The 22180-nt window shown below is 39.1% G+C and overlaps 1 protein-coding gene across 1 annotated transcript in view; it reads left to right on the top strand.

Annotated features, from left to right (window-relative positions):
• NOX3 (NADPH oxidase 3) overlaps positions 1–17419 on the top strand; it is a 66058-nt gene extending 48639 nt beyond the window's left edge. Inside the window, exons 11-13 of the mRNA XM_019967005.2 lie at positions 51–197; positions 5075–5199; positions 17293–17419. Of these exons, the coding sequence (XP_019822564.2) occupies positions 51–197; positions 5075–5199; positions 17293–17419 (399 nt within the window). The remainder of the gene's footprint in view (positions 1–50; positions 198–5074; positions 5200–17292) is intronic.
• The last annotated feature ends 4761 nt before the right edge of the window (positions 17420–22180 follow it).

Raw genomic sequence — 22180 nt, 5'->3', positions numbered from 1 at the left:
ATGTCGTGAAAAGATAGACCAATCTGTTTTCTTGCTCTCTCTCTTGACAGGTGTATTTCTATTGGATTTGCAGAGATCCAGGAGCCTTTGAGTGGTTTGCTGATCTCTTACTCGCACTGGAAACAAAGATGAGTGAGCAAGGGAAAGCTCACTTTCTGAGTTATCATATATTCCTTACTGGCTGGGATGAAAACCAGGTATTGATAAGATTCAGAATGGGCAATATTATCTAATTTGTGTTATGATAGAGCAAAGATGAATAATTTCAGTAGTAAGCTCTACGATTATCAGGTAGCCTGAAAGTATTGTTTTTATGTTCTTTAAAAGAAAAGAGGAGAATAAAATAAAGCCAGAGTAGAGCTATTCACATTATAGCAATAAAAGGAATAGAAAAGGAGATTAGAAAAGAACTTGATCAAGGTGAGAAGATTCCAAGTTTGGAAACTCAAGAAAAATTACGTCATTGGAAATTGCCTTTGAAATTTAGTATTGTCAAGCAGACATTGTGGATTAGCTCTATTGTCCTGAGCTCTCAATTGGTTCTAATTCTATGCTTTGAGCTGTTCAAACAGAAAAAATTCGCAGATGTTGACATTCAGCATTTTGTATTGTAAAACTTGTGAGTTCCTACAAAAAATAATTGTTCCTACAGAAAATAAATATGAATATATGATTTATCTAGAGATTTATTTTTCTTAAGGCATTCTTAGAAATTGCTTGCATGTATGTTTATACACCTAAGATCAAAATGATCTTCTGTTAGAACAGATGTTCTGCCTTGTCCATTAATACGTATTGCTGCTGCTGCTAAGTCGCTTCAGTCATGTCCGACTCTGTGCGACCCCATAGACGGCAGCCCACCAGGCTCCTCTGTCCCTGGGATTCTCCAGGCAAGAACACTGGAGTGGGTACGCTATATTAAAGTTAGGTTTACCAAAAGTAATGTACTATATATCAAAATATTGCACTATTGTAGTGTTTCAGTGCTAATAGTATTGAATGATAACTGCTACATTTTAAATGTTTTCTAACTTCTCTAATGTGAAAGCTAACAACGAAGTGATGAAGTGATTACTGTAGTGGTGGTTTAGTCTCTAAGTCATGTCTAGCTCTTGCGATCCCATGGACTATAGCCTGCTCCTCTGTCCATGGGATTCTCCAGGTGAGAATACTGGAATGGGTTGTCATTTCCTTTTCCAGAGGATCTTCCCAACCCAGATCTCCTGCATTGTAGGCAGATTCTTTACCAACTGAGCTATGAGGGAAGTTAGAAAACATTTAAAATGTAGCAGTTATTATTCAATACTATTAAGGCTGAAACTTCGTTAATGTGGAAGCCAACAGTAATGTGATGAAGTGATTACTAGGCTATGACATTTATGTCCTAATCAGCACTTCTGTGACAGTTACTGTAGATATTTAAGGAAAGCATGTTTGAGCCAGAGATTTGCATTAGTCACTAAATTTACAAATGAATGCACTCCTGATTCTTTGTCTCTCTCTCTCTCTCTCTCTCACACACACACACACACACACACTTTGGCCCTATAGAATATCACTGTAATTTGACTCTGTGTTTCTGAAAATGAATAAGATTTTGCTTGAAATTCAGTTGCTAAATGTTTTTATAGGGTCTTATTTGCAGTCAGCCTTAAATATTTATTCCTCTGGGGTACTTTGAAATAGAGATTTCTTGGGAACTAGACTCGAAACACCTTCATGAATTAAATAATGTAAATTATATTTTCCAGAAAAACACTTTTCTTTCAAGTGGGATTTTTGACTAGTGATCCGTTTGGTGAAGTGCAAACACAGCCTTTGTCTTCTGCTTTCTGGTCCGGTGCTTGCTCTTCTGCTTCTATGGTGGATTGATTTTGAGTGTCCACCTAGGCAATCCCGGTCATTTGGAAGGTGCAAGATGCAGGCTCTGTTTGATTCTGTGACAACACAGCTCTGCCCCATCGCATGGCTGCCACTTCCAAAAGTACACTGTAAGAGATACTTTTCTTCTGAAAATAGTAAACTAAAATCGACACGTTCTTAAATTTTTGCCATGACATGTTGGAAATTCTTGAGATGCTTAAATTTCAGGACAAAATAATTGGTACATGCTGTCAGTCAGGAATCAAGAGGCTGTTTTAGAAACAGCCAATTGTTAAACTGAATTCAACAACCTCAAAGTGGCAGAATGACAAGAACAGAAGGGACAGATGGAAAAGGTATTATGAAGGGCAAATCAACAGTGTTTGGAGATTAATTGAACATTGGGAAGAGAAATATGGAGCAAATATAATTCCAAATGTTGAACATCAGTGATTGGTAGCTGAAGAGTATTATGGTCGGAAATGAAAAAAACCTCTTTTTTCTATTGAACAATACCCAAACTTAGCAAATACCTCCAGGCACCCCCTGACCCTGACCTGACAGCAACCCCCTTGTTCTATACAATTCCTGTCATTTGCCACTGGCCCCAGAGCCACCAAAAAGTGTGTGTTCTCCAATCACACCAAGGACTTTCTTGCTTCCATCTCCCCTCACACTCTTTCCTTTCCCTTCAATGCGATGTTAAAGTGCCTCAGTCATGTCTGACCCTTTGAGACCCCAGGGACTATAGCCTGCCAGGCTCCTCTGTCCATGGGATTCTCCAGGCAAGAATACTAGAGTGGGTTGCCATTCCCTTCTCCAGGGGATCTTCCCCCGTCAGGGATCGAACCCACGTCCCTTGAGTCTCCTGCATTGGCAGGCAGATTCTTTATCACTAGCACCACCTGTCTGTCTCTCCTGCGGCCTACTGCATGGAATCATCCTTTAAAGCCCAGTTCCCACAAAGTTCCCTTCCCCAGTTCTCTTAGTTAAAATTATTTGAAGTTAACTTAGGTCTCCAGTTCACTGCGGGTGGTTCAGATCATAGTATTTGTGCACACGGGCTTCCCTGGGGGCTAAGCTGGTAAAGAAGCCGCCTGCAATGCGGAAGACCTGGGTTCCATCGCTGGGTTGGGAAGATTCCCTGGAGGAGGGCATGACAACCCACTCCCATATTCTTACCTGGAGAATCCCCGTGGACAGAGGAGGCTGCGGAAGAGGGGAGGCGGCTACACTCCATGGGGTCACAAAGAGTCGGACACTACTGAAATGACTAAGCACAATTGTGCACATGGTCTGTCCCTTCCTCCAATGACCAGTTCCTCACAGAGCAGAGACCTTCTCTCTTTCTTCTTTGTATTCAGATTCATAACATTCTGCCTGCCTAGGGCAATCACTTAACAATTGTAGGTGGAAGTAACTTGATGTCACAAATTATTTGGAAAGTGTAATAATTCATTTTTAGCTAGGATGGCCCATTTGAAGGTACAGGAAGAATTCTACACAGAAATATGTTTGGGGAGTTTAAGATGCAGTCCTCTACTCAGGTAGGAAGATGACAGTTTGGGAGAGAAAGTTTGATTCACCTATGTAGGTGATGCTAATTGGGTTGTGAAAATGGAAGTTCTTTGGGGAGTAGTGGTCTGAAAGAGATTCAGAGAGCTAAGCTAGAGACTGGGAAGGCAGTCTTCCCATATGGAGACAGGGGAATAGGATAACAAAATAACAATTACTGTTTCTTCAATCAGAACAAGAACAAGAGAGAAGTAGAAGAACTAGGATTTTGTAATGAAAATAGAATCAAGAAGCAGTGCTTGGCCACATGGTAGAGAAGCCAAGAAGAATAAGGCCTGAGTTGCTCATTAGATTTGGCACTTCATCAAAAAGGGAATCGACTGTCCCTGGCTTCTTCTTCCACCCACGGCTGGAACCAGTTTCCTCTAGGGTTAGCAAAAGGGCTGTGGGGACACAAAAATTCCATTCTAATCTGGAGGCCGATACAACTCTGACCTTGAATTCCAGTTCTAATAACGGGGCTTCTGCCAGTTTCCAAGACTCAGTCCTCAACTACCACTTCTGTTCTTAGCCTTGAACCCTTGTCTTCTATTTTATGCTTTACTCTCTGTCTAAACCTGCCTAAGAAGAGGGCACTTCCTGATGTTTGCCAGTTTTCCCTCTCTTGCCTGAAGTCCTCTTCCCAAGCTCAACTCCTACAGTAGCCCTGCTACCTGGGCTCAGACTTGCCTAATGGCATCTCCCTGCAGCCTGGATTTCTGTGTCTCCACCAAAGTCTCCATCATCTACTGGCTTGTTAGGGCCCAGCCTCCTTATCCCTGTCTGCTTTCTAGACTGATGAGAAACATGCTAGGGAATCCAGTCTTGCAGGATCATGGGGTAAGAGTTGGGCCCTACAGTGCTGCTACTCCAACTGGTCAGAGGAATTGAACAAATGAAGTACCCAAGGGTAAAACCCATGAGCTCAAGAGTTTTGGAGGGGCCTGGGCAAAGCAAACACAGATCTCAGGAGTTAGGAAGCAAGAATCCTTCTTACCTATCGGAGTTCAGCATGGGCTGAAACAGATGATAGTAATTTATAAACTCATCACGAGGCATGGCTATGCCCCAGGCTCTTACTTATCAACTGCTTGATGCCTGGGTGCTTTTGTGCAATTTAAAGGCAAACTGTTGGCCACAGAGCTCTAATCTTGCCCCTTACTAGGTCTGGCAACCTGCTCTGCCTGCCAAACTCAACATCCTCCTAGCATTTGAACTTGAACACAGATCGTTTCACTCCAAAAGGCAAATCTAACTGTAAAATCCAGCTTCACTCTAGGCATTTTCTATCACTTTAATCCATCAGGGCCCTTCTCAGATCCCTAAGGTTTACTGTGAAGTGAACAGGGGCAGAGCTATAGATTAGTTTTTGAGAAATTTGGCAGGAAAAAGGTAGCTTAGTGTCTGCTTTCCCTTACCCTTTTTCACTATATTACCTGCATCCTCTCAAGAAAAATCTTTCCAGGCTCGCATTTCTGCATGTCAACCACATAGAAGGCACTTTGTTTCAATAGTGCCCAGGTGGAATACAAAGAATTTCCCATAAAAAATAATTGTGTGTTAAATCTACAAATGAGCATAATTACATCATCCTTATTTATTAAAGATTTTTTTTCCCCCTCTGAACACCCATCTGATACCACAATTTTTACTTTAGGCCTTTCACATAGCTTTACATTGGGATGAAAATGCTGATGTGATTACAGGATTAAGGCAGAAAACCTACTATGGAAGACCCAACTGGAATCATGAGTTCCAGCAGGTCGCCTTCAGTCACCCCAGGTGAGCAGCTCTCTCTCCTCTGCCTCTTGGGAGCCTCCAGGAGAGACACAGTCTCCATCACTGTGGGAATGGATAGCAGCTCTCGAGCACAAACCAGTTAATCCACAGCAGTGGGCCTCTTGTTTAGAGGTAAAACATTGACCTTAGAAAAAGTAATCGTGGGATATTTCAGGAAGCACAAACCTATGCATGACCATCTTACAACATCTGGCAAGTGTCAACTGCATTGAAATTTCCATTGTTGTTGTTTAGTCGCTAAGTCAGATCTGAATCTTTGACAACCCCGTAGACTGTAGCTCTCTGTCCATGGCATTTCCCAGGCAAGAATACTGGAGTGGGTTGCCATTTCCTTCTCCAGGGGATCTTCCCAATCCAGGGATCAAACCCACGTCACCTGCATTAGCAGGTGGATTCTTTACCACTGAGCTACCAGGGAAGCCCTAAAATTTTTAATACGTAAACTCAATTGAAGATGGTATCCCTTTTTAATTTTGATTTATTTATTTACTTACCAAACCAGCCTCTACTATGTCTTTGCATTAGATTTTTAGGATGGATTATTTGTGGGCCAAAAGAAATAGAGCTGAAAAAAATTTAGGGATTATACTTATCTTTATTTATTTTTTAAATTAATTGTTATTGGAGTACAGTTGATGCACAATGTTGTGTTAGTTTCTGCTGTATAGCAAAGTGTCTCAGTTATATATATACATTCTGTTTCATAATCTTTTCCATTATGGATTGTCACAGGCTACTAAATATAGTTCCCTGTACCATAGAGTAGGACCTTGTGGTTTATTCATACTACACATATACTAGTTTGCATCTGCTAATCCCTAACTAGCAAACCTTCCATTCCCCATCTTCCTACTCTTTGGCAACCAGAAATCTGTTCTCTGCATCTGTGAGTTGTTCCTGTTTCATAGGTATGTTCATTTGTGTCGTATTTTAGGTTTTACATACAAATGCTAACATATGGTATTTGTCTTTCTCTTTCTGACTTACTTCACCTAGCATGATAATCTCTAGGTCCAGAAGATGGTATTTCTTAAACTGCCCATGCCTTCAAGAAATCTTGGGTAAACACAATTGATCTGTGATTACTCAACTGGAGAATTCACTTATGCCAAACTGTAAACTGTACCTAAAGCATATCTTGCAAAGCAGAAAAAAATATTCTAAAACCAAGCAGGAATTTAGAAGTCTGAGAACCTGATTGTAAATCCTGGCTCCATCATTAATACCAATTTACCTTGAACAGATTATTTAACTTGGCTCTGACTATCCCCTTCTCCGTAAACTGCAAATAGTAAAACTGTTTACCTCCTAGGCTTCTGTGAGGATTAACTGTGTGAATTTTAAAGGGCCTAAAACACTGCTCTGAGTTCAGTGTTAGCTGCTATCATTATCAACTATTAGTTCAACTCAGTTCAGTTCAGTCTCTCAGTTGTGTCCGACTCCCTGCAACCCCATGGACTGCAGCACACCAGACATCCCTGTCCATCACCAACTCCCAGAGCTTGCTAAACTCATGTCCATTGAGTCAGTGATGCCATTCAACCATCTCATCCTCTGTTGTCCCCTTCTCCTTCTGCCTTCAACCTTTCCAAGCATCTTTTCCCAGGTTCTTTTCCAATGAGTCAGTTCTTCGTATCAGGTGGCCAAAGTATTGGAGTTCCAGCTTCAGCATCAGTCCTTCCAATGAATATTCAGGACTGATCTCCTTTAAGATGGACTGGTTTGATCTCCTTGCAGTCCAGGGGACTCTCAAGAGTCTTCTCCAACACCACAGTTTAAAAGCATCCATTCTTTGTTGCTCAGCTTTCTTTGTAGTCCAACTCTCACATCCATACATGACTACTGGAAAAACCATAGCTTTGACTAGATGGACTTTTGTTGGCAAGGTAATGTCTCAGCTTTTTCATTATCTTCTTTCACTTTCATCAAGAGGCTCTTCAGTTCTTCTTCACTTTCTGCCATAAAGGTGGTGTCATCTGTGTATCTGAGGTTACTGATATTTCTCCCAGCAATCTTGACTCCAGCTTCTGCTTTGTCCAGCCCAGCATTTCGCATGATGTACTCTGCATGTAAGTTAAATAAGCAGGGTGACAATACAGCGTTGACATACTCCTTTCCTGATTTGGAACCAGTCTCTTGTTCCATGTCAAGTTCTAACTGTTGCTTCTTGACCTGAATATAGATTTCTCAGGAGGCAGGTAAGGTGGTCTGGTATTCCCATCTCTTTAAGAATTTTACAGTTTTCTGTGATCCACACAGTCAAAGGCTTTGGCATAGTCAATGAGGCACAGTAGATGTTTTTCTGGAACTCTCTTGCTTTTTCAATGATCCAACAGATGTTGGCAATTTGATCTCTGGTTCCTCTGCTTTTTCTAAATCCAGCTTGAACATCTGGAAGTTCATGGTTCACATACTGTTGAAGCCTAGCGTGGAGAATTTTGAGCATTACTTTGCTAGTGTGTGAGATGAGTTTTAATAAAAAACACTTAAGTATGACTACTATATGATAAACTTCATCGTAGAAGAGGAAGAGCATTTGCTTTCAGATCATAAGACAAGAGTGAAGGCTGTGTTTTCTGATTCTGGAAGATACTGACTATGTGACAAACAAGGGAGTTTGTTTGAGCTTTTGGGGCCAAACGTAAAACATGCATGATTCTATACATTCACATTTTTATTTTCATAATTTAAAAATGCATAGTATGTTGAAAAACTTGGTGAAGTACAAAGCACTAATACAAAGATTTTGTTGTTATTTATATATATTGTCTAAATCGGTCATTGTTCTGAACCCACATCATCTACAGGTCTTGGAAGTAGCATGTCCTAATATTGCTTTTGTTTAAAGAATAGTTTCCACTTTTGAGGAAAGACCTGAAGGAGGTAAGGAGCTGGCAAGTGTGCCATGTGGGCAACTTGGAAAAAGCAAAAGGGCAGCATGTACCAAGGCCCTGAGACTGCAGACACTGTTCCTGGCATGATCCAGGAGGCCATGGATCAGGTTGCTATGTTCTTCCTTTGGAAAAAAAATTATTCATCTGATAAATGTTTTACACTCAGTTTTCAATTATCTTGGAACTAACATTCCCACACTGTAGGCTTTTGACAGGGACATGTGTATCTTTGTCTTTAAGCTTTTATAGATAAGACTGCTCTTTTCTGTGCTGTTTTTGTTGTTGTTCAATTGTTAAGTCATGTTTGACTCTCTGTGACTCCTTGGACTGTAGCATACTAGGTTCTTCTGTCCTCCCCATCTCCCAGAGTTTGCTCAAATTCATGTCCATCGAGTGAGTGATGCTCTCTAACCATCTCATCCTCTGCTGCCCTCTTCTCCTCTTGCTGCCCACTTCTCTTTCAATCTTTCCCAGCATCAGGGTCTTTTCCAATAAATTGGTTCTTCGCATCAGGTGGCAAAGTATTGGAGATTCAGCTTCAGCATCAGTCCTTCCAATGAATATTCAGAGTTGACTTCCTTTAGGATTGACTGGTTTGATCTCCTTGCTGTCCAAGGGACTCTGGAGAGTCTTCTCCAACACCAAAGTTCAAAAGCATCAGTTCTTCAGTGCTCCAACTTTATGGTCCAACTCTCACTTCTATACATTACTATTGGAAAAACCATAGCTTTGATTGTCCCTTATTGATGCTTCACACTGTATTTGTTTATTTGTGTTACATATGAAGTTTACATCCCAGTTAGAAGACCTTTCAGAACAAACCATTTAATTATCTCCCTTCCCTCAGAAAGGTGTAAACCAGAAACACAGCATCAAGAGATGGAGGGTAGAACTGTGTTTGCACAAACTCTACCTCCAAAATCACATTGCATTGTGCTGAGAATTGAGTCTGTCTGATTTTGCAGGGAGTGAGGAGTAGGGAACATTTTGAAAGTGGGAAAATCATATAGCTGTCACTTTTCTCATTGCCTTGGGAACCATGTGCTCATTCCTTTTCAAAAGCCATAATCGAAGTATAGTATATACATGTACTTAAAGCCCAGTTGAATTTTTCAGCACAAGACTTATGGAAACTCTCTCTTCTCAACAGAAGACTTCATCTCTTCCAAAGTTTAAAAAAACCAAAAAACAAAAAAACAAAACCAAGGTTTGGATGTCACTGAATCAAGCCTCTATAATTCTAAAAATAGTGTATCTGTAACAACCTTAGACTCTCTAACACCGCAACTTATTATACAACTTCAACTATCAATGTAATTAACATTAGACATGCGTCACTGTTGCTGCTGCTATTGTCCAGTCACTAAGTCATGTCCTACTCCTTGCCACTGCAAGGACTGTAGCCCACCAGGCTTCTCTGTCCTTCACTGCCTCCTAGAGTTTGTTCACATTCACGTCCATTGAGTTGGTGATGCCATCCATCTCATCCTCTGTCATCCCCTTCTCCTCCTGCCCTCAATCTTTCCCAGCATCATGGTCTTTTCCAATGAGTTGGCTCTTCACATCAAGTGGCCAAAGTATTGAAGCTTCAGATTCAGCATCAGTCCCTCCAGTGAACATTTAGGGTTGATTTCCTTTGGGATTCACTGGTTAGGAAAGCTCAATTATCCTTTTATTCATGGAATGCCAGATTCCTGGGAAAAGACAAGTCACCAGTAGAAGGCTTAGCACTACTCTTCCAAAAGACTTTTTAAATGACCTCCTTAAAGTAATTTTGTTTTCTGCTGTGTAAAAGAAGATTTATGTTTAATGAAGCTTTTAATGAAGACATCACAGAAAGAGAATGCCAATAGAATCTAATTTTTAAACAAGAAAATCTAATATTAAGAAGTATTTCAATATCCTGGCCTTTGCCAAGTTATAAATAAAACACACAATTCAATTATTGTCCTGCACAAAGAACAAAGTCACATTAATTTTCCTCAAGGTGGTTATTAAAGAGATAAACAGTATGTTTCCCCCCCAATTATGTCAAGGAGATGTTTGTTCCCAAGCCTCATTGGCTACTCATACAAGACAGGTCTGTCCTGTCATTAGCTCATATCTTTTGGCAAAGATGGGCCAGAAAGAATTGGTGGATTTGTTCATGGCCTCAGAAAAGGTTCTTTGTTCTTGAGGGTCTTTGAAGTAGGCTCTCAACCATTTCCATTCATCTGTGCAAAGCGGAGTATTCTTAGGGCTTACTCTTTTAAAAACATTTACCTGTTCATTTAAAGCAGGAGTCTGTTCTTGTTCTAAGAAGAAGGAGTTAAATCAAAAGAATAAAGGGAAGAGGGGCAAAAATATTTTTTTACAGAACATGAAAAACAGCACCAAAAATAAAGCTTGAAGGGAAGCAGATCAAAGAGAACAGTGCAAGCTATAAAGGAAGCAGAAAATTGCAAAAATAACAGTAATAGAGAAACAAATTGATGGGCATCAAAATGAATACAAATAAGAAAAGGGAAAGAAAAAATTTTAAAGAGATCAAAGACAGAAAGTAGAAAATAGGGAAGCATACTCTGTTGTTTTTATGTGCAATTAATTTTCATAATTGTATCAGCTGTATAACAAAAGCACAAGTATAATTTTAAAAGAAGATCAACAAATAATAAGTGGACATGGAAAAAGTAAGTCTTTTACTGACATGGCCAAACTGACATTCATGGAACTATTGCTGTCCGTTGCTTAAGTCAGACAAGCACAGAAAACTACTCTAAACTCACAATGGAAACTATTCTCTTCATTAAAATATAAATGTTAATTAAATACACACACTTATATCTGTGTCTTATTAATCTTTAGAAATGCATGTCTTATACAAAAATGGGAGCTACATATCATTATTTGTAGATGTTATTGTGATGCCAAGCTTTAGGCAAATATTCAGAAAATCAGGAAATTGTTTCCAAGAAGGTAGACAGAATGAAAATAAATATATCTTTATCACATCTAGCTACTTTTTGATAAACACATATTATGTGTGTGCTCAACCTTCTGGATTTGTAGGTCTGTTGTTTTTAATTAATTGAATAAAATGATACTCCATAAGACTTCAATTTTTGATCTTACTTTTCACATAATATTTATAGTTTGCCACTTTTGACTTATCTACTAATAACTTCACCATGCCTTGTAGGCGTAAAACTTTATGCAATTAATTATGATTAAAAACTTAGAAGATCTGACCATTTTTTCATTGCTTCAGTAGAAGTGTTTCTTTTCTCTGGAAGAAAAAATAAAGAATAGAAGAATACTACCATTTGTTAGAACAGTACAACCCCAAAGTGAAGAAAGATGCCAACTTACCATATGACTGGGAGCTTCTGATCCATGCTACCTGAATGCATTTTAGACCACCCATTGTTTTCAGAAATGTAAAAATACCTTTCCACTAAATTGAGTAAATGTGTCCACCTGGAGCCACATTTGCTTGTGTGCACACCCTCCCGATTCTCATTTGTGTGTACATATGTACAAACCTAGATAGCATATTCAAAAGCAGAGACATTACTTTGCCAACAAAGGTCCGTCTAGTCAAGGCTATGGTTTTTCCTGTGGTCATGAATGGATGTGAGAGTTGGACTGTGAAGAAGGCTGAGCGCCAAAGAATTGATGCTTTTGAACTGTGGTGTTGGAGAAGACTCTTGAGAGTCCCTTGGACTGCAAGGAGATCCAACCAGTCCATTCTGAAGGAGATCAGCCCTGGGATTTCTTTGGAAGGAATGGTGCTAAAGCTGAAACTCCAGTATTTTGGCCACCTCATGTGAAGAGTTGACTCATTGAAAAGACTCTGATGCTGGGAGGAATTGGGGGCAGGAGGAGAAGGGGACGACAGAGGATGAGATGGCTGGATGGCATCACTGACTCGATGGACGTGAGTCTCAGTGAACTCTGGGAGTTGGTGATGGACAGGGAGGCCTGGCGTGCTGCGATTCATGGGGTCGCAAAGAGTCGGACACTATTGAGCGACTGATCTGATCTGATCTGATGCACAAAATGTTTTTGAATAATATTTTTGAGAAATTAACATTCTGATTATAGCACACAAGTCTGTCTGTCTAAAAGGATATCCTAAATACTCCTTATATGACTAAATTGCTCAGAATATTCAAAGAAGTAGACTTTGGTAGAAATTCCACACAAAACATATTATAGCTTCAAGAGAAGAAGAAAGCCACCATAATCTTATGACTGGGTATTGTTAGCATACATAAATAATGTCTTTCCATCAGAAGACATCCAGTCCTCCTGTTAAGATCAAGGGAAGATTCACGGAAAATTGGTGGAACTATTCCATTTGTGGGAGGTGGGATTAGGGAGGTGGGTGAGCACAAGGTAAATTTATCATTATTCTTCAGTTCTCTTTGGGAGTTATCTATTGAAGCATTCAGTTCAGTTCAGTCGCTGAGGAGTGTCCAACTCTTTATGACCCCATGAACCGCAGCACGCCAGGCCTCCCTGTCCATCACCAACTCTCGGAGTCCACCCAAACCCATGTCCATTGAGTCAGTGATGCCATCCAACCATCTCATCCTCTGTCGTCCCCTTCTCCTCCTGCCTTCAATCTTTCCCAACATCAGGGTCTTTTCAAATGAGTCAGGTCTTCGCATCAGGTGATACAGCAAAAATATTAGGATATTTCTGTGTGATGTATTTCTGTGTGAGGTGTATGTTTTCAAAGTTTTATCAGAGGAAGGAGAGGACCCAATTGGCAGAAACATAGCTCTGCCATGGGGATCCAATACTACAAGTCAGTTGCTTTCATTTCTCTCCCCTATTTTAATCATGAGGGGCTTCCCAGGTGGCGCAGTGGTAAAGAATCTGCCTGCCAATGCAGGAGACCCAAGAAATGCAGGTTTGATCCCTGGGTCAGGAAGATCCCCTGGAGAAGGAAATGGAAACCCACTCCAGTATTCTTACCTGGAAAATTCCATGGACAGAGAAGCCTGGTGGGCTACAGTCCATGGGGTTGCAAAGAGTTGAACATGACTGAGCGAACACAAAACAACAACACACATTTGTAACCATGATGCTCTCAGAGGCAGCAACTTTGTGCTCCTCAGAGCCAAGAGCCAAGTCCAGTCACCAGCTTTAGCTAGTGAAGGGACCATGAGAAGGATGAGGAATCTGGGACAAGAGTGCTGACTCACCAAAGAGGATGGAGTTGGTGGGAAGAGCTAGGGAAGTGTGTCAGCCACGTGCAAACACCGTTAGGGATGCCTGTAGCCCCTAATCAACCCCCGAGTAATTAGGTCTCAACGAAAAGTAGCAGAGGAAGCTGCTACAAATAATCGGGAGGCGCGTTTAAAAAAAAAAAATGCCCAACGCAGTTATCATCTCAGGTTACAAAAAGGAAGGTGTACAAAATGTAATTATGAGATGAATTATTTGGAGGCTTCTCTAATGAAAAGCATTCTCTAGAAAAGATTAAATAGAAGTCTGATAGTGAGTCCATTGTCTGATAGTGAGCTTGTCGTTCTCATTGTCTTTCTAAGCCTCCATAAATCCACAGGAAGCTTCTGTTTATCGATTTTATTTGCAGAGTGCACTCAGGGCATAAAGTAATTTGATTTTTTTTAAATGGGGTTTAGGGTCTGCCCCTATAGGGTTATAACTTACCAAGCATAAGAGCCAACACATAAAAACAAACATGCAATTTAAAGAGAGCAGGGCTCAAGATGGGAGAACCTGGGAAGAGAGCAAGGTGGTGGGATTACCCTCGCTCCCCCATATATCTGCTGGCCAGAAACCTCCCGGGGAGTGACATTTTGGCTGCCTTTCATGCATGGCATCACCAAATTGTTTTGAAAAATGCATCAAGCCCACAAAAAAAATGAGCACAATAGTCATTTAGCAAATAAGAGGGGACGAAGAAAATTTTCTTTATTGTTTATCAGAGCTAAAAATGCTGTTAATGTTAACCATCTCTGCAGCTTGTGTAAAATTTGTCCTTTCCCCATCAAAGTCAGATGCCCAGACTGATCAATGCTGCTAATGTTGTCCCCAATCCAATGCCTCCCGTGTGTGCAAACTCTGCAACTTGCAGGCTGTAAACTGAAGAATAATGCCTTGTGTTTTTATACTTCTTTTACAGAGAATCTTTTTTTTTTTCATTCTGAGCATTCGTGGGTAATTAAACTTTATAGAAGAATGTTTTTTCTTTAGCAACCCCATTAAGGTTCTGTTGCACTTGTCCACTGCCTCATAAAAGAAAAAAAAAAAAAAAAAACGCTGCCACATCAGTGCCTTTTCTACTTTGTGAGGCCTCTTGGCTCCTTGCTTCCCAGTGAGGCTTCGTGATGAGAAAGCTCCATAGTTGAAATTACAAACGCCGAGGCAGGGAAGAAAGGCACACAAAAGAATGCCATGTGTGGGGCCCATAATGCACAGAGAGCTAAGGAAGGACTGGCCTTTCTGCCTTCGTGGAAGGTAGGTGATGAAGGGCCTTTGTGAGACTTTTTGGAGATTACATAACCATGACAGTTACATAAATACAGAAACATGTGTACTCAGCTGTGCAGTGTTATAGCCGCAGCTTCAAAAGAGGCAGGGTAGCTGTGAACTGCTGGGGACACCAGGGGTACACCTGGCAGCCAGCAATCAGAATCCTTTGAAATGGAGTCTTAAAGGCAGAGCATCAAAGAGCATCTTCACGATCTGCAAACAGTCACACGCGGCTGCAAACGAAAGGGCAATCGTAGCCTGTTGGGAATGGACCAGTGGGCAACCTCTTTGGTGACACCTACACTAATGGAAAAATATCACCACCCATAACAGTGTCTTTGAACAGAGATGCAAGGTTGCCTCTGGGCATCAGACTCCTCAAGGGGAAGGCTTTTGCCTGACCCATCTATCATTCAAACTGCGGCAGTCCAGAACTCAAAAAACCTAGTACAAGCCTGGGCGGGAGGGGAGTACCGGGGAGAATGGACACATGTATATGTATGGCTGAGCCCCTTCACTGTTCATCTGAAACTATGACAACATTATAGCCAGCTATACCCCAATACAAAGTAAAAAAACTAAGAAAAAAAAAAGATGAACACTTCAGATTAAAAAAAAAATCCTAGTGCAAGAGTGCTGATCCAGGAAGTCTGTAATCACTGCTCGGTTAACAGCGCACATCACACACACATCCTGTGGTCAGCTTCATGGAGCAGGAAGACATAATGTAGGTTGTAATGTAAGCTAACCATTCTTGACAGCTCACTATGTGCTAAGTCTGATCTAACCCTCACAGAGGCACTTAGGAGTTTGGTATAGAACTGTCACCATGGACAAAGTCCCCAAAGGAGGACTTTGGGAAGCTAATTAACATGCCCATCAATGAAGTGATGAATCAACAGCTCTCAACCATTGGCTGATATTTCCATGTGTGTTAGTTGCTCAGTCGTGTCTGACTCTTTGAGACCCCATGAACTTTAGCCCACCAGGCTCCCTGTCCATGAAATTCTTAAGGCAAGAATACCGGAGTGGGTTGCCATTCCCTTCTCCAGGGGATCGTCCCAATCCAGGGATGGAATTCAGGTCTCTTGCATTGAAAGTAGAGTCTTTATTGTCTGAGCCACTAGGGAAGCCCATAAACACCTTTAAATTACTTCATTAAGTCATAAACTCATATTTTTTTCAGTGGGAAATGTTTCCTGAAAAAGTGTTTTCTCGAATTTAGCCATAGGAATAATCTCTTTAAAAATAATATTTAAACATTTTAAACATATTGTCATTTACAACGAATCCACTTGATAAGTTCCTTTGAAGCTAGAGTTTGAAATGTCGTTGAACCATCCATTCCTACCATGGCTATTATTGTTCAGGATCACATAATTAAATGTGGATTCAGTACATGGCAGAGAATCATGTTAACACACGAGCTAAGAAGAATGAGGTTATAGAGGAGTTCCGCAACAAACACGATATGAGGAGGTAAAGGTGGTGCGGAGGGCTGGTCCTGAAGTGTTTCTAAGACAGTGTTTCTCAGAGGGTAGCTCATGGGGCCCATGTGCTTTAATAGCTCCTGGGAGGCTTGCTAAAAATGACTCCTTGGATTCGAGCCTGAGACTCTGTTTTAATAATCTGCCTAGATAATCTTATGCCTAGCAAAGTATGAGGACTTTTGACCCAGACTCCAACCCTCTAATTAAGCTTGTGCCAGAGATTAGAAAATGTTACAAGGAATAGTACAATGCAAGATAAGGGAAATCGCGGTTTCTATAAGTCCCTGTAGAGACTGGCCACTCCCACTTTTCAGAGACAACCTGAATCCTGGTGCTAACTCATTATATATAAGGAGAGCCAGCAGTTGTGTTTTCAAGAGATTGGAGCAGCCCTGGGACATTATTCTGAAATACCATAGTTAGAGAGGACAACTTTGAGGTGACCTCATTTTCAGCCATGTGATTTTCCTTTCCAACTCTTTTTTTTGGCCTTCTTTGAAAATTAAAGTAATTCCAGCAGGAGAAGTAAGCAAACGTTGCTAGAACTTTTGTATAGATGATCTTAACTATGAATAGGCAGAGTTGAAAAATAGCAATAACTAACACTTTTTAAACCTTTTGGAATGCATTATCTCATTTTGCTTTGGATAAAACATACCAAGTAGTCACTATAATCTTAGTTCAACTCATATTGAGATTGAGGTTCATAGTCTTGCTCAAGACCATGCAGATAATAGGGAACAGAGCCATTTATTCATTTCTTCAGCAAACAAATATTGGTTGTCTACCCAGGATTACAGAGATGAGTAAGACAGACCAGGTTCTTGCTCTCAGGGAGGTGACATTGTAGTCAGCAATCCAAGAGAATGCTAATCAAGGTCACGACCAAAATTCCACCCAATATCACCTCTATAATGAAACGCCTTCATCTGTCATCATGGCACCTGCCAACCTCAACCTTCTTTACATCACCTATCTATATCCCACAGCATCTTGTGATACAGAGCTTAACAGGATTCTGGGAACCTGTGAGAGAACATGGTGCTAAAAGTAGGAGAAAAGATTTCAAGGAAAAAAGAAAGTGGGTGGAGAAAAATATGTAAAGTCACAACCGCGGCTACTCGCTAACTGTACCCTTCTGTCTTGGCTGCTGGCTGGCCTTGCCCTGTGTAACATATTCTCTTCTTGTCTCACCTCCACCGCAGCAGCAACATCGGCGTGTTCTTCTGCGGACCCAAAGCTCTCTCAAAGATACTTCAAAAAATGTGCCGCGTATATTCATCCGCTGACCCCAGGGGGGTTCACTTCTATTACAACAGAGAAAGCTTCTAGACTTCGGAGGGAAAAAAAAAAATCCACATGTTGTATAAGTGGCTACAATCATATAGGTCAAGCGTCAGGAAACTTTTCCCCAAAAGTGCCAGATAATAATTATTTTAGATTTTGTGGACCGTATGGTCTCAGTTGCAACTACTCAACTCTGCCGTTGCAAGCACCAAAGTAGCCCCTGTATCTTAACAAATGGAGGTGGCTGAGTTCCAGCAAAACTTTATTTATGGACAGTGAAACCAAATTTCATATAATTTTCTTCTGTCATAAAATATTCTTCTTTTGATTTGTTCTCAACAATTTTAAAATGTAAGACATTCTTAGCTCATGGGTTGTCCAAAAATGGGTGGTGGGCCAGATTTGACTTGTAGGCAGTAGTTTGCTGAGCCCTGATATAGGTCATCTTTCCCAAGCTTGTTTTCATGCTTAACAATACGCCCAAATGGAGACCGGCATGGCTGCTTGGCTCATAGCCTCCTTTAGAAGTCATTTCAAATTTCATCTCCCTGATGGCAGAGACATCTGCCTTGTATCCAAACCTGATCTTTTCTGCTTTAAACTTAAGCTCCTTTGTGCTTTTTTCATCCTCTATAGATCTGAGAAATCACCAATGGGGGTTATCTTTCACAAAAATCCTTTCTAACTTGAAAATGATAATAAAACCATCCTTTACCTATCCCTTTTCTAGTCCAAACAATACTGAACTCTTAACTTTTCATCCAAGGATATATACCCTAGCACTTCAATCATTCTTGTTGCCCTTCTTCAAATCCATTTTCATTCTTCACATCCTTTTAAAATGTGTTGACTAAAATGAGATGTAACATTCTAATCTAAGCATGACTAGTAGTGTATAAAAGAGTGATTTTTTTTAGAGCTTGGATGCCATATGCTTTTCAATACAACTAAATTCTGTTTGCATCTCTTTCTTCCTTTCCTTCCACATTTCTTTCTTTCTCTCTTTTAATAAGTACTTTTTGTTACTATCACATTTTGATCTATGGTTATCTTGATACTTACACCTCAGCTCAACTTCTACCCCACAAACATACTGGATTTTTTTTTTTAATTTTATACTCTTATTGAGCCAGTATTTCCATGCCATGCAACTGTTTTATCCCAAAAATGTTCAAAAAATACTTTTCATATTGTATAGTTTTCTCTACTGGTATCAATTCTTTTTTTAGAATTTTTCTTTCTAATATTTCAATATTGTTTTTAAGTCTGTCACCAGATACTAATACTAATATTTAGCTCAGTTTATCTCAAATCTTTTGTTCAGTGTTCAAGTTTAGACTCCTTTCTTTAGATTCAAGTTCTTTAGATTCTAAGATTCTTTAGATTCAAGATCAAGGACTCCATGATGAATTTTTGTTACTGCCTGTTAATATGAGCACCCAGTTGGGAACACGTTAAAGATAACTAACCATTGAGAATGGCACATCGCCCTATACTGTCTTAGCTTAAAAATAAGATATCATATACAATGAAACAAAAACATTTATTGAAATTAAAACAGATTATGTTTTACAAATGCTTCTTATCTTTTTAGGTGGCCATTCTGCCATAGAATAGAATTTAATTGGTCTGACCTGATTTGTTTCTACAAAGTTAGGCAGCCACTTAAGCTCTTCCAAGTATTTCTAAATTGTAAATTGATCATTTGTTTTACTTTATCCTCAAATAATAATGCTGATTCTGTAAATTCTAGGGTATACACTTAACTATATTCTAGGGGAAAAGTTAGGTATATGCTGATGTCTCAAAAATTATTTCTACTAACTCTGCATTGTAATTTATTAGTATCTTTAATTATTCCTTGGAGAATATCATCCAAATTCTACAAATTTTAGTACACCAAATCTTTCTGTCTATTTATTTCCCCATTTAAGTTTGATTAGCCTTTACAACTAGGCATTTCTGTAGTCAAATATGTTTATCTAAACTTTAGCAGGAAAATAAATATATTAAAATATTTTCTCTTGATTATATTCAATTCTTACTTTTCTTTTCCTGTCTATTTGTAAATAAAATGTACTCTCTAGTCAACTAAACTTGTCTAATAAATATACTTGTCATTAAAAATAGGTTTCAGTCTCTGTAGATTTCTTTTAATTTTGTTATAAACCTAAAATTGTTCAAAACATAGAAAAATTTTAAAAAAAGATTTTCCTGCATTTGAAAAAATCTTTCCTGTTTGCATCCATTTTTAGTTTTGAGCTTTAGGTTATTTCTTTAAACACCATGTAGAATCCGACCTATCTCAATAGTAAAAATATGAAAAAAAATCAGTAGATTTCTTTAATGCAGCAATAATCAAATAGAAAATACAGGTTTTTTTAAAAAGGATATTGTCTATTCAAAATAGAAACAAAGATATAGCAAACATAAACTTATCTGACAAGAATTATGTAAGGTGATTTGATAATTAGCAAACATTTACAAAGAGACATTTTTAATTTGGTAGAAATAACATGTTCCTAAATAGGAATATTAAGCATACCAAAAATATTGATTTGTTCCAAGTTAATTAATAGATTAAATAAAATTACAATCAAAATTTAAATTCTCTTTAAAACTTTTTGAAATACTAGATATGCTAAAGTTTACCTAGAAGAATATATAAGCAAGAAGAAGCAAAAAAAAAAAAAAAAAATGTGAAAAGGAAAAGAGAAGAAAGAAAGAAAAAAGGAGAAGAAAGAAAGAAGAACAGAACAGAAGGAGAAGAGAAGAAAGAGAAAAGGAAATTCAGCATCCAGAAGCATCATTGTAAAACCTAAGATCGTAAAGTAACCAGAAAGATAACACTAAATTACTTACAAATAAACAACAATAAATTTGACAGCTGCCTTCTCAGAAGCAGAAGTAGAGACCAAATGATAATGAAGTTATATCTTCAATGTGCTGAAGGACATAACTATAAATTGAGATTTTTGTGCTTAGTGAAGTTATTGGGCAAAAGTGGAGACCAAAAAAAAAAGTGAAGGCAAAATAACAGATATATTCAAACAAAAGAATGACTCAGAATGGAGCTTCAGAGGAGTAGAGCAAGGTAGAATTCGAGTCAAACCACTGATCTCCTTTCTGCTTCAGAATTCTCTGTGCTTTTTTTTTTAGATTTTTATTTTACTATAAAGATCAAAACAGTATGGTACTGGTACAGAAATAGAAATATAGACCAATGGAACAAGATAGAAAGCCCAGAGATAAATCCACACACCTGTGGACATCTTATCTTTGACAAAGGAAGCAAAAATATACAGTAGAGAAAAGAGTCCCTTCAGCAAGTTGTGCTGGAAAAACTGGTCAACTATATGTGAAAGAATGAAATTAGAACACTTCCTAAGACCATATACAAAAATAAAGTGGATTAAAGACCTAAATGTAAGACCAGAAACTATAAAACTCTTAGAGGAAAACATAGGCAGAAAACTCTCTGACATAAATCACAGCAAGATCCTCTATGACCCACCTTCTAGAGTAGTGGAAATAAAAACAAAAACAAGCAAATGGGACCTAATTAAACTTAAAAGTTTTTGCACAACGAAGGAAACTATAAGCAAGATGAAAAGACAGCCTTCAGAATGGAAGAAAATAATAGCAAATGAAACAACTGCCAAAGAATTAATTTCTAAAATATACAAGTAGCTCATGCAGTTCAATACCAGAAAAACAGATAACCCAACCAAAAAGTGGGCAGAATACCTGAATAGACATTTCACCAAAGTCATACAGTTGGCTAATAAACACATGCTCATTATCAGAGAAATGCAAATCAAAATTACCGTGAGGTATTGATAGCTTAGGGTGAACAATATCGGATTCATGATCTCCAAAGAAGATTTAGCTTCTGGATCAGGGACCAGGCTTGATTACTCAGAGCTTTTATGTGGAAAAGTTTTATTCCAGTGAAGAAGAACAGAGAAAACCTCTGACACAGACATCAGAAGAGGGATGGAGAATGCCCCCCTCACTACCAGACCCACTCCCACAACATACATTCTAATACAACAAGATTAGTTAGAAGGTTCCTGACTAAGGAGAAACATGTCCTCAAGCAAGATACATTGTTATCATATAATCATTAGTACAGAGCTTAAGGAAAAACATACCCTTGAGCAAGACAGTTGTTTTGTTGCATAATCATTAGCTCTGGTCTTAAAGAAAAGTCTTATGTGACTAAGACTAAGGAATGTAGGAAAAAAATGTTTGTCCCTTTCTCCTCCTTGAGAGCCCTGGACCCCTCCCTCCTTGAGGTCCCCCAACACCTTATCAACGTACCTAAGAATCAACTCTCTCAGTATCATCTCACACCAGTCAGAATGACCATCACCAAAGAGTCTACAAACAGTAAATGCTGGAGAGGGTGCATAGAAAAGGGAACCCTCTTGCACTGTTGGTGGGAATGCAAACTGATACAACCACTCTGGAGAACAATATGGAGATTCCTTTAAAAACTAGGAATAAAACTACCATATGACCCAGCAATCCTTCTACTGGGCATATACCCTGAGGAAATCATAATTGAAAAAGACACTTGTACCCCAGTGTTCAGTGAAGCACTATTTACAATAGCTAGGACATGGAAGCAACCTAGATATGTTCATCAGCAGATGAATAGATAAGGAAGTTGCGGTACTATACACAATGGAATATTACTCAGCTATAAAAAGGAATGCATTTAAGTCAGTTCTAATGAGGTGAATGAACCTAGAGCCTATTATACAGAGTGAAGTCAGAAAGAGAAAGACAAATATCATGTAT

The sequence above is a fragment of the Bos indicus genome, chromosome 9, assembly GCF_029378745.1.
Source record: "Bos indicus isolate NIAB-ARS_2022 breed Sahiwal x Tharparkar chromosome 9, NIAB-ARS_B.indTharparkar_mat_pri_1.0, whole genome shotgun sequence".
Lineage (NCBI taxonomy): Eukaryota > Metazoa > Chordata > Mammalia > Artiodactyla > Bovidae > Bos > Bos indicus.
The sequence above is the reverse complement of the archived record's forward strand: the minus strand, read 5'-3'. Positions and strand labels throughout refer to the sequence as shown.